Raw genomic sequence first — 13,397 nt, 5'->3', positions numbered from 1 at the left:
CTGACCCTAACTGGACTCTAATTTTAACCCTCCCCGGACTTGGACCCTAAACATAACTATCACCAGAGCTCCAATCTGATTTCTTAACCTTAAATTCTTTTTACTTACTTTCATCTTTGTTTTTTCTTTTTTGGTCTATCATAATTTCCCCATTTTGTTGGCTGTGACCTACTATAATTTCAGGTTATTTCATAAACAATTTAAATTGAGACCTGTGCCAGTGCTTAATTGGGCTTCTAGGAGCCCAATTACGTTGCTATCCCCATTACCTAACCCAAAGGGAAATGTAGGAACACAAGACTTTATTTTGAAATGTCCTAGAAATGTGGGAAAACAGGGCTGTGGGAACATAGGGATGACCCCGAATGGGAAAGCGTGCTATTTGTTGACATGCAATCAGAAAATAATAAAAATCTGCTTTCTACTGAGGGAAATTAAAGTGTAACATTACTTCGCAATCCATTCTTTATCTGCTTGATTTACCTGAGCACCACCACCAGACGTCTCGTGAACCTTCAATTTGAGTTCAACGGAAAGCAATCAGCGAACAAAAAGCGGGGTTGTACGGAGGACGTCGTAGCGTAGAAACGACAAAATCGAGAACAAAATCGATATAAATTCTAGTTTGAATCACGTTCTACATTATACGTGTAAGTATTCATAAAAACTACGAATCAGCACAGTGAAAGAAACAAAACAAAATGTTTGAGAGAGTTGACAACCCCCCTATTTCCGACATTGGTACGATCCGCCATTGTGACGTTTTAAAAATTCGGCAGGCAGGGTCGGCAGTTGGCTCAGCACTCAGAGAAGAAAATCCGTTGTTGTGGAGAGGAAGAAAGGCTGAAGAAATCCGAGGAACGCAAAACGGACAAACCACGAGCGTCAACCCCCATTATTTTGCGGGTCGTTTTTCCTCCAACTTGTTTTTTCGCGTTTTTTGTAGCTAAAATGGCTTGTGGAGCAACGTTAAAGCGGTCGATGGAGTTCGAGGCCCTCCTCAGTCCCCAGTCTCCCAAGCGGAGAAGGTGCAATCCACTACCGGGGACTCCCAGCACTCCGTCCCCGCAAAGATGCAACCTCCGTCCCCCAGTCGACAGCCCAACGCATTCGATGTCCCCTCAGTCGATCGGAGGCGAACACAGGCTCACTCCAGGTATGGATTTGAGACCGAATTGGTATTTTTTTCCTGCGTTTCAGGGTGGGTGTCATGGGGGAGGGGGTTTGGGTGGAGAGGAATGGATAGCTAGCTAGTTGAGAGAATCAGAATGGGGGTTGGAGGCTAAACGTTAGCCTAGCTAAGCTAACGCCAGGAAGGGGAACGTCGTCGTTAAGTTGCCGACACAGATCGTTTTACTAATCACAATTAATCAGAAGACGCACTAAAGCAAGGGTGGATGTGTAACTATGTGTTTTTGTTGGTGGCATCATGCCAGCTCATTGTATTATAGCACAGTTGGCTTAGTTAGCATACATATACTTCACATTTGCTAATGAAAATGTTGCATTCAAAGTTCTTCCCATCGCTAAACCAAATGGTATTTCTTGCACTGGGGATAAGAAATATCTCGAATAACTAGCATGTGCAATCTGCAGCAATAGTGTGGAATATAACATTTCATCTGCTAAACGAAATATTAATTTTCAAACTGATGGGATTAAACAAAAGAGCCTCTCATACTTGAACACCTGGGTGACAATCTATCCTGGTGGCTCTCTTGAGGAGACAAATGGCATCTCAGCAGCAGGCACATCATTGCAGGATGTTAATTAGGAGCTGCCTGGGTAATGTTCCTTGGCTTTAGTGCCACAATTGTCTAACACTGAGGTGGGGGTTACCATCACGCACCACAACCATTTCTTTTTCCTCCTCAGGCCTGGAGGGCATTGTTCATTTCCTTTATGTCTGTACTCCACACTCCCATTGACTTGGCAAGCTCCGCTGTGAGTGCTGGACGGGTGAGGGGTGCACAAGTAGACACAAGATAATTACCTAGACGTCTTCACAGTGATCCACTGAGGCTTATTGTATGTGCCAGTCACTCCGATGGGGGAGAATGATAGCAGTGAGGCCTAATCCTTAACGCTGTTTGAGTTTTAATTAAAAAAAACTGCTGGATGTCCTTGAATTTATTTAATCACTTCATTGCTGTGATATGTGAGAGGGATTAAAGGATACAGGCAGTTGTACTACCTGTGCTAAGCTATGCTGTTAGCTCCTAGATTGCCGTCATGTGCACACCACTGCATATGGCACAGCATTTTGCTACTAGGTTCTCCCTTTGCTATGAAGGATATCGCCTTCCATCCTACCACTAATGGACAATTCCAGGAATGGCGACAATTGGTAAAATGGCACCAGCCCACCAGCCAAATGTTGGCAAAAAACAAAGTGGCTGGGGAATTTGGCTATTTATCTGTCAGTGGCTGGTAGTTTTTCACATTAAAAATAAATAATTTTCCACCTTTTGTGATGATATTCACAATGCGTAGTTGCATTCCTGTTTTTGGTAACTGTTTGGAGAGGAAGTGTTATGATTTAGGAGGCATAATTCTGTCAGACGTACAAAGTGGGGTAATGTCATGTGTCATATTTTCAACATGATCAGCTGTGGCTGGGGTAAATGCTATGTTGCTGCTTCATCACTGTCATGCAACATCCCCCCATATAATAGTGCTTCCCGACTCTCAGGTTTCAGTTGGCATTCTTGATGGAGGATTTACCTGAAATATGAAAGTGTAATGTGAGCCTTAAGGGAGGATTATTTTCATTAAGACAGAAAAATCTAACAAGAGCCCACATTGTCCAGACGTACCTACTGCCAGTGGTTCTCGATCCTTTTGAGCCACAACCTCTTAGAAACATAAGCAAACCGTGTATAAAGACAATATTTTGTGTGTGTCTCCATTCACAACTTTTGTGCTTACACATTCTTGCAGAGGTCCAAATCTAGTTTAAGGCTACTTGTATCACTATCATTGTAATGTAAAGATTAGTCTCCCTAATCCAAAATGTGGAATAATGTTCCGACCTCCAGGCTGAGAAACGATGATATAAGCGACACAGCACGTTTTGCGAGGTTTGCAGAGAGCAAGCATATATACACACTCACAGAAATGTAGGTGTTGATGGTGATGTGTCGCAGCTGGCTTCCTGTGAAATGTATTCATTTCTGCTTCTGGTGAACTTTGTAACTCATTCTGGTTAGCCAAAATATTTCTTTTTATTTGGCAGTGTTTTCTTCCTAAGGAGGTACAGGACAGCCCTTTGCAGATGCAGGTTCTTGTAGGTGAAGACATATTTTCTCACCCCAGATATTGCGCATGCCATTTATGCAATCTGACTTCCTTATCCTTACAAAGCGGAGTTCGTATTGCAGCTATGATTATGTTAGTAAACAAAACAAATTACTAGTCTGGTCCGACATTGCTTATCAAGCCTGTACTTTATGTTTAGATTCCAACAGGCCCCTTGTGCGTTCCATTTCTTTCAGGGCGCCTCTGCCGAGCTGACTTGCAGCACAGCAGCTGCAGGGGTGAGGTAATGTAGATTTGTCTGCTGCAGACATGAGGTCCAGATACAAGGTATTCTACTCACCTTCACCCAGAAAGAGGCCCCTCCTGGGACTGGCACTGCGAGCCTGCCTTTCTGCTGTGGTTTGCCAAGTGAAAGCAGTTTTGTATTTAGCGAAAGGTCAGCTGTCATCCCTCCCACCCATCTCTACCCACACATGCTTTCCAGCTAGGCAGGTTTGCTTGTGGTGAACAAGGCTGTGTGTGCAGGCAAGACTCTGGGATCTCACACGGCCAGGGTATCTTTAGGTAATTATTTCATAATGTAGATAGGATCACCCAGCCTGTTCTCACCTACCTCATTCTTTGAGCTGCCAGTCCAGGCTTGTGCTTAGGTCAAATTTCCAGTTGGTACAGATGAGGCTGTTGTTTTCCTTTTTTGATATGGTGTAATGTTGAACCCTGGCAAGTTCAGGCCCTAAAACTCCGGTCAGGCTACGTGCTCCAACTATCTTGGGCTAAAATCTGTCTGCTGTCTGGTCAGGAACTGTATATTTTCAGGTTATGGAAAAGATTTGTTGTGTTTTCCTTCTCTGTTGGCACTGACTTTACATTGCTTTTAAGATATCCAAACCACTTTCGTATGACTGCTGTTGTATTACCTTTGTCAACAATTGGCTTGACTTTGAGGAAAAGGGATGTTCATGTCCACCACAATTGCTTTTGTGCCCCTTGGTTCCACTCATTTCATTTTCATTTCAAACAACTGATCACGTAAAGAAATCATTGTGCACTTCATATGCAAGGCCAAAGACTGCAGACTGTCTTGCAGATTGGCTACTAGATCTATTCATGTCAAGTAAAAAATGTCCAAAGTTTATCCTCGTTACCAACATATTTTTATGATGATCCCATATCAGAGATTACTTTATGGCCCAGCCCTAGCTGCTATCTCCAATTTCTCCAACAGTGGTCACTTTGAAGTTCTTCACTGCAGAAGAGCAACTTGACCTGTAAAACATCGCAAGCTACCTCTTGGTAGTTGGGACATTCAAGCCACCTCCCCCCACAATCCTTTAGTGGTTTAGGGTGAAATTAAATGAGTCAGCTTTGTTTTCTCCCCACCACCATGTCCAATCTATCCGGCCGATCTCCCTTTCGCATTCACTGTTTAGCCTGTGCCTAAGCCTTTTAGCCAAGGCTTTCTCCCCTGTGCTCCCCTGGCTCCCGGAAGTCACTGTGATTGATTGCTTGGTCTGGTTGTGGCAGGGTCATTGTTGCCAAGCAACGCCTACAGTTGAGCCACTAGTAGTTGGCAAAGCTGGAAGTGACATGCAGAAGGAGAGGGTTTTCACTCGCCAGTCGGATGTCCAAATACCTTGAGTTACAAATGAACTGCTGACAAAAAGTTAGTTTAGGTTATACTTGTATCTGGAGCTAGTATCTTACTCTTTCTCACTGATACTCCATTGTCACGTTTCTAACAGAGGTTTTCCCCCAGGAAATTGGTAAGCAGAGGTGCTAAGCTCTCCAACCCCACCCCACCAATCGAAAACATAACAAATCAAGAGACACAAATGAAGTGGAGTTGTCTTATTGATATTATCTTTAGATTAATGTGTTGTTGAAACATCACTCCTTGTAGACTTTAGAGGTCTTAATTTCTTTTGCATAAAAACACACACTCAAAATACCAGGATTACCAAATCTGCATATTACAAATGATTAAAATATAGGTGGATGCAGCATAGGAAGCAAACCTGTTTCCTGTCGATTTTATTTAAACTATCGGCTTTTTGCTTTTTTATGGCTTTATTGATAGTACAGGCTCAAGATATGACAGAAAACAGGATGAGAGAGAGGAGTGACATGCAGCAAAGAACGCTGGGCCGGGACTCAAACCCGGGGTCACTGCAGTGAGGACAAAGCCTCTGTACATGTGATGCCTGCACTACCAACTGAGCTAAACAGCACCCCAATCTACCGGCTATTTTTTGAAAAAATCTGAGCTGAGATCACAGCTTACTTGTTTGCTTTTTCAAACCTATTTTAGTTATTGTTGATGCTTTTTTTTCTCGAAATCTAATAGTTGATTCAGTCCTAGTTGCAGCCTCTTTGTGTGTTGGGAATAATGATGTTCTTTCTGCCATGACACAGCTTTATTAAGAGTGTAAAGCCCAATGGTAGCTAAAGAAACTCAGATTAGGCTCCTGTATTGTTAATGTTCAAAGGTTTCAGAAGCCACATACTGCAAGAGGAGGGGTCTAAATGCACGACCGACATGGTTTTCTTAAAATGGCTCTGTGGAGAAGATCCTGCTTTCCTTACCATCCAAACAAGCTTACTGATGAGCAGGCCGGGGTGGCAGCATGGCCTCCAGCTCCCTCTCCACCCAAGATAAATGAGGCACGGCTGTCCAGATAGAGGTGCAGCTTGTGCAGAGACTTCACCTCCTGTATGTATTGAATAAAGATAAAGTCCCTCGTCTACATTTGGTTATCAGCCCTGGTTGAGGCTACGGTGTTTTGTCTTGTTTTTCCCAGGACTTTTTTGAACTTTAACCTTATAATAAGATATGTGTGGGCTGACTGTGACTCATGTCTAAGCTGTTTTGACGCTGGACAGCAGGGTAAGGGTCATCCCGAGCAGGAAACATTGGCAATGATAAGTGGCTCACTACTGTGCAAGAAACACATTTTCTTGACCCCCTCATAGATTTATGCATGTTTACAATAGTAGCCTTATTTAATGATGTCCATGTTGTCCTTATATGTCATGTTATGTTAATCAAGGATTTAATCATGAATTTTAGGGCTACATTAATTTATATTCTTTTTATCAATTGAACACACAGTCCATTCATCTGACTCAGGCAGCTTTACTCATGTTTTGTTTCGCCAAGTTCAGGAGTTTCCTTCCTCGGTCTCTGACCACGTTCCCAAAAGTTGAAGCAGCATTTGACAAAAGGAAACACACTCCCAGTAACAGAAATGCATTTCTCTTAATTTAATCATTGTTTGAAACTTATGCGATAATATCAGTACATAACAATATGACATGGGTGTAGTGATTTATAGATGTTATAATGCAGAAATTTCACCAACCCATCATTTATTTGATAAATGGGTTAATTGTTTAGTTAGTAAAACATTAGGTGGTGAAAAACTCCATTTGCAATTTTCAAGAGTTTGTGATAACATCACAGAAGTCTTGTTTTTTCCATTTGACAATCCAAAGCCACACATATTGATTTGTTTTTGTCATGTTGGACTAAGAAAAGCTGCAAATAATCATAAATAAAACCTGGGCAATTAATTTGTTGTCATTTCTGGTCAAAGTAATCTTTTTGTTTTTTGTAGACTTCAGAGATGATGGAAAGCAGCAGTCTTTGTGATACAAAAAAACCCCAATCAAATTCACATGACGCTCGTCATGGTGTACATAACGTTTATGCTCATTGTTGGTTTAAAACTACAACATGTCAACTGTCGGTAGCAGACACTACCCCAAACATGAATCTTGGATGTTGGAGCTTCCTTGATTGTACCAACACAAACAGCCAACATGAAGGCATTGTTGAGCTACCAGTACACTCAAACTGAAACAGAGGTTTAGTGTGTTATCACAGGCACTATGACAGGTGATTGTCAGTGTGTGCAAAGAGCCAAATTTTATTCAAGAGCCTTGTTCACTGCGCCCACTTAGATACTGGTTAACCGTGTTTGCATGTTGCCAGCTTGGCTGCCAGTTTCATGTTTGGTTTCTGTCCTTATTTACAGACTGGTGAGATTAAATGATTGTGATACCAGGATGCAGGCAGTCCTGAAAGAAAAACATCCTCAATCACGTCCCTGGATGAACAACAATCTACTAAAACTAGTTTTCACATTAAAATAAAGCTTTTCTATTCATCCTAAGTGCAGTATCCTAATATTAAGTACATGTGCTTTATCTTTTCTTCACAATGGGGATGGATGACTATCATATGAAGCAGTGTGATTTATTAGGGTGGTACCTATACAGTATGTAGTTGGCCAGTAGCTACACTGTAACACCTTTCAGTTAGACCATAAGCACTGGTAATCAGGTTGAGCATTTAGTGAGTCCTGTTATACATCTGTATCTCAAGGATCAGGTTGCTTTACTGTTCATCCACAAAAATCCCCAAACATCTGTTCAGCCACTGAACAGGCTGCAGAAGAATGAGAGGCTTTTACTTTGTTACAGCTTTGTAAAGAACATTGATTTATGTAGCAGCCTTAACGCTAAAGCTCTTTCACCAGTTGTAGCTTGGCACGATGCAGGCGCTGTGAAAAACGTTGGAAGAGAAGTGAAAGTGATACAGTCACAGGACCATAAAGTGTGTCTTAAGTCAGCTGTGTGTGTGTGAGTTTAACAGCTGTAGCAGGTATGTTACGAATGTCAGTGTTTCACACTTCTACTTCCTGTCGTGTTTTGTAACCCATATTAGGCGTGAGAGAGCACAGAACTGTTCATGCAGGAATAGACGACACTGAATGAATGTTATTGTTGTGGGCGTGTGAAAGAACATGTGAAAAGCTTGTGTTGACTAAAAGCTTGACTAATACAAATATAGACTTTTCATTCTTGTAATTAGTCATGTTCATCTCACTGAGTACAAAAGAGTATCAACTCAGTGATCAAATTTAAGTGAGGAAGTTGGGAATGCATTTGCTCTAGCAGCCCACTGGGAGTGCTGCCAAACATTTGAAATATTATAGTGAGCCACCATGGTAAAACGGTATGTGACATTTGGGTGTTTGTTTTTCTTTTCTGGTTTTAACATTTCGTCCATGTTTCTGTTTGCTCCCTACAGAGCAGATCTTCCAGAACCTCCGTCAGGAGTACAGCAAGATCCAGAGGCGGCGGCAGCTGGAAGGGGCCTTCAACCAGACTGAGGCCTGTAGCTCCAGTGATGCCCCCAGCCCCAGTTCCTCCCTCAACGCTCCCAGCTCCCCACCAGGTCCCAGAACTTACTGTTTGCCGTACACACACAACTGTTGTTTGGTCAGGCACAGCTCTCATGTGGGTACAGGATGTTTTCCCTGTTTGAACCAGATGCTAAATATGTTCACTTAGGGCAGCTGTTGATTTATCTAGGTCTGACCGTCCAGTTATAGAACTGCCTCTCTTTAACTATTGAGTGCAACTTTGAGTCATCATTGTAGACCATTTTGAGTCTTTCTGAGGGCTTTAGGAGTGTGTTGAATCCTCTGCAGGTAAGGATTTTTACAACACAGGTGATCAGCTTGTTTCTTTGTGGTAAGCAAGTCCTGTAACATGGAAGGGACAGCCTGATAAGACATCAAAAACTTCCTTAAAAAAACAGAATTGCATCTCTGTAAGCTCTGTTTGTGTGTAGTTGCCTAAACACTAGTTACAAATGATAAGGTAATTCATTCTGCACAGCCTGTGAACAGACCCGCATGACCAACTCAAGTCTCAAGAGACAGGCTTCTGCTGCTCATCAAAATAAACAGGGCTGAGAGATTGTGATTCCAGATGTGACTTTAGGGAAAATGTTTTAGTCTTTTATTTTTTTTGGTGCCAAATCCAACCCACCCCATTAATGGAGATGACTTTTTCATGTGAGAAAGTTCTACTGTTTTCATCTTCTCAAAATAATGTCACATGATGTATTTGTTTCAGATGGAACTCCAATTAAGCTGTACTTTCATTCAACCATCATATCTGAAATGATTATAAATCGAACTTCTATGACATGAACCAGTGTCATAGAATAATTCACTCTGCTCTGATTTATGTGAAGAGTTGAAAAAGGATGGAAGTTGTCAAAAATCACTGATGATCAAACCCAAAGCAGGCACCTGTAATGTTTTCGTTTCAGTCCACTGTGTTCATTCATATTGATAGCCATGGTACATTTGCTCCTCTTTGGGAACATGTTTGTGCTGCAGCAATAGTGGTGCAGTGTTGAGCACCATTTGGCAGTTAGGAAGCGATATGTAATCCAAGCCCCAGTCCTTCAGGCTCCTGTGTTTTTCCCCCTCTCGCTCTGCAGGATGGTCTCATAGATCACACTGACTGCACTGTTACTAACCCGGCCTCTTTCTGTCTCTGAGACGGCCATTAAACCTTCATGCCCTGCCATCCTCGCCTGTGATTTACAAACATTTTAGTCTGAACGGCTCGCAGCAGACCTCAAACACCACTGGGTAAAGAATCGTTTAGCTAAAGTCGGCTCAAGCTGCACAGAGACTGAGACATTGGGGACACTCGGCTCACATTAGTGCTGCATAACCCTGTTGGCTGGCAGAGGTGAGAGACGACTGGAAGCAAAGCTGTAAATTTGCACCTGGCCGAGCACCTATTTCTGGAGAGAGAACATTTCTGCCTCTGACTTACGGCCGTGCCGCAGATGTGAGTGATTCAGCAGTTTTTATAGCTGATCTGATGTTCTGTTTCTCAGGTGCCTCGAGGAAGGACCAGCCGTCGTTTACACTGAAGCAGGTGAGTTACCTGTGCGAGCGGCTGCTTAAAGACCACGAGGAGAAGATCCGGGAGGAGTACGAACAGATCCTTAACACAAAACTCGCAGGTAAGCAGCGTTCCTCTTTGGACATTAATAAAACTGGAGGTTTTATATTTACATTCATATTTCATCTGGACAGCATGTTTTTACAATCTGGCGGTGACGTGCAGTTAAATGTGCAATAAGAAACATCCTGCCGCCTCCTTTATGAATATCTTTTCATATTATAACTGATAACATCTGCAGCGCTGGCACTCGTGGTTCCCTCAGAGTTTATATATGCTTGTAAATGCAAAGACTGTAAACAGGCAGGGAACAAAAACAAGATCAAGATGGAATGATTTTATTCAGCAGCAGAAGTAAAACTATATTCAGAGTGCATCCACATTTTTTAGTTGGTTAAAGAAGTTTGTCAAAGAAACACATTTTTCTTTTTGGCCCTCACTGCACACTAAACTGGCATTTTGTGACCCAAAACTGAGATTTGCCAGTCCATAAATTCTAAAATGCTAGTGTATGATGCATATAGAGAGACTGCCCAGTGAAGTTTAGGGGAAACACATGGGAGTAGACTAATGTTAAGACTTTAGACACTTTGATCATTTCTGTGATCACTTGTAAATGTCAATGTAACTGATCACACCATGTAGCTGTTGTTAGGCTCCTGTTCATGTTGACTTTGTCAGACATCTTGTCTGTAGAATAACAGTTGGATCAGCAGCAGATTGGGTAGATGCCAATGTAAGATTAATTTATTTGGAACGTTCTGTTTTCTTATAGCAAATGCAGAAAACTGTTAAAATGAAAACAACTAAATAGTGGGTTGGGCTGAGTTTGAGCACAGTATAGATGAAAACGCAGTCAGTGGAGAATGAACACAGGTTAGATAAGCTGAGACTTTGATTTGCATAGTTTTGTTTTATCAGCTGAAATGTGGCAGAGAAAAGGAAATGCAGCCATTTTCCAGTTCTGCAGAGTGTTGCACGAGCAAACGTGGCCTATTTTCAACATATTTTTAACTTGAGCAGAATGTGAAGTTTGTCCGAACATTTCAAGGCTTATTTTAGCTGTAAGCCTCTCAGCTGTTGTGCAGAAAAGTATTCAAAGACGAGTGGGTATGAGATACAAAACGGTAATAAACACAGCATTAAGAGTAATGGTTTGCACTGATTGGCTTCTTGAAGTTGAAACATAATTTTCTGTGACAGTATTTTATTTTGTTTGGACGTTATGCCAGATTAGTTAAGACGAACATTCCATCTCTGTGGCTTTAAACATCAACACATCTTTCATATCAAACCAACTTGTTCCAACATATCTTTAGTGTTGACAAGAGAACTGTCGGCAGCCATTTTTATGAATAGACCATTTTCATTTTCACATGAATACTGTGACTTGACGATGAGATGACTCGGTGTAAATGTCGACTCAGCTCAGTGCCCTTTCTGTTGTTAAATCTACATCCTCACTTTGTCTTCCTGTCCTTCCAGAACAATATGAATCTTTTGTGAAATTCACACAAGACCAGATCATGCGAAGATACGGCGCCCGGCCTGCTAGTTGTAAGTATCTTGAACCACCATTGTCTTCAGAGATAATCCGTGTACATTTCTTGTTTTATCATCCCTCTCTTGGTAGATCTGATTGTTATCATGTCTGACGGCAGCACTAACCTACAGTGTCAATCATTTTCTGTTTCAGATGTCTCCTGAACTCACACGATGAGACCTCCCCTCCCCCCGGCTTCCTCTCACAAGATGGCTGCTCTTCTACTGCCCCGTTCCTCTTGATTTTCAATTTATTTACCATTTTTTTTCTCCCCTCCCTCTCCATCTTAAAATGTTTGGGTGCCATGGTTTATCCTCCTTTTTAATCCAAAACTTGATTTCTTACTTCGAAACTATTGCTGCTGGCCAAAAGTCAGGAGAATCTGAAAGATAAACAATGAATGAAGCCCAACCCTTGTTTCTTTTTTCTCTTTTTTTGCCCTTTTCCTTGTTGATATACTCTTGCTGGAAATCCTGACTTAAGCAGATCTGTGTCAAATCTCTTGCCGGCGCTGTAGAAAAAGCTTATTGGCTCATGTGATCATCCTGTATAACCTTTCCAGCAGCTGTATTTAAAGGCTCCTGCTTCTCACGTTGTCCCACTTCTCCCTCCCTCCCTCGTCTCTCCTCCCTCCTCCCTCCTCACAGCTCTTTACCTGAGAATGTGGATTTTTCTCCCTTTTGAAAAAAATAAAAGTTCTGTGATTAAAATCTCTTGGATGTTTGGTGTTGATGCGGTCCTGGAGCTTGCAATTGGAGAACATGATCTTCTTAGACGATCGAGTTTAGCCGATTGTCATAGAGTTGTAGATTTTTCACATTTCTATTACCTGAAGCCAGTGGCTCCCAAACGGTGTGCCTCAAACCATAGGTTATTATTTCTACACATAACTATACTACAAGTACAAGCTTTAAACACTTTCGGGAGAAATATATTTTAAATGTTTTGGTGAGATTTTGCACTGATATGAATACAGGTGTGCCTTGAGATTACGGCTCATCATGGGCATGAAATGTTTGAGAACCACCACCGTAAGCACCTGAAGGACGTCACCGTCTGCGTGACCTTTAAGAGTAAGATCGTACATGAATTAATTAATTTATTTTTTAGCTTGGAAACTAGTTCAGGCAACAATGTCACTGAAATCTGAAACCTGAACGGTTATTTTGAAATAAAGTATTAGTAGTTTGAGTCATTTTGCAAACACAAAATTAGATTTTTCTCTCAAATTAATTGAGATTTTGTGTAGTCCAACTGAAAAATAGTATGAATAACACAAATGGTGTTTCTGGTAGGAAAAATATAGAAAACACAAAAAGGTTGAATATGAAAAAGTGATTTTAAAAACTCAAACTCACTTAATGTCATTCACATAACATGAAAGTGCACTAAGAAAAGAATTAGTTGCATCAGTGAGGACAGATGAGTAATTAGATGAACAGATAGTGATAATTGTTAGTTGCAAACTGAATCTCACCAGAAGATCCAAAAGATGATGTTAGTTTCTAATAGAAGAAAACAAATTGCAAATGCTTGTCCAGTATTTTATTTTGAGGCAGCCCTGATGTAAACATTTAAAGCCAGGTTTATTCTTATTCTTATTTATGGACTCTAGTGCCTCCCTGTGGCGCAGGTCGGGTACTGCATCACTTATAATAAAAGGAACTTGAACCTGTGTGCACTTAACTGAATTAAACAACATAATCTATCAGAATATGTGACTCTGGATCCAACGTGATTATAGTTTATTGCCTTTTGCCTGTGTGTGTATGTGTGGAGAGAGAGGGAGTGTGTGTGTGTGTGTGTGTGTGTGTGTGTGTGT

At 41.5% G+C, this 13,397-nt stretch overlaps 1 protein-coding gene across 1 annotated transcript; it reads left to right on the top strand.

Moving 5' to 3' along the window:
• The first annotated feature begins 781 nt into the window (after positions 1-781).
• Positions 782-12,289, top strand: akirin1 (akirin 1). Its single transcript, XM_037074741.1, has 5 exons — positions 782-1,156; positions 8,351-8,497; positions 9,965-10,093; positions 11,518-11,589; positions 11,729-12,289. The coding sequence occupies exons 1-5, from the start codon at positions 952-954 to the stop codon at positions 11,737-11,739; spliced, it is 564 nt and encodes a 187-aa protein (XP_036930636.1). The 5' UTR covers positions 782-951; the 3' UTR covers positions 11,740-12,289.
• The last annotated feature ends 1,108 nt before the right edge of the window (positions 12,290-13,397 follow it).

The sequence above is a fragment of the Acanthopagrus latus genome, chromosome 17, assembly GCF_904848185.1.
Source record: "Acanthopagrus latus isolate v.2019 chromosome 17, fAcaLat1.1, whole genome shotgun sequence".
NCBI classification, from domain to species: domain Eukaryota; kingdom Metazoa; phylum Chordata; class Actinopteri; order Spariformes; family Sparidae; genus Acanthopagrus; species Acanthopagrus latus.
Note: the sequence above shows the minus strand (reverse complement) of the source record. Positions and strands in the feature narration are given on the sequence as shown.

Coding starts and splice junctions, on each gene's coding strand:
- akirin1 (XM_037074741.1), top strand. CDS start 952: ATGGCTTGTGGAGCAACGTTAAAGCGGTCGATGGAGTTCGAGGCCCTC. Junction 1,157..8,350: donor CGAACACAGGCTCACTCCAG/GTATGGATTTGA, acceptor TGCTCCCTACAG/AGCAGATCTTCCAGAACCTC. Junction 10,094..11,517: donor CCTTAACACAAAACTCGCAG/GTAAGCAGCGTT, acceptor CTGTCCTTCCAG/AACAATATGAATCTTTTGTG.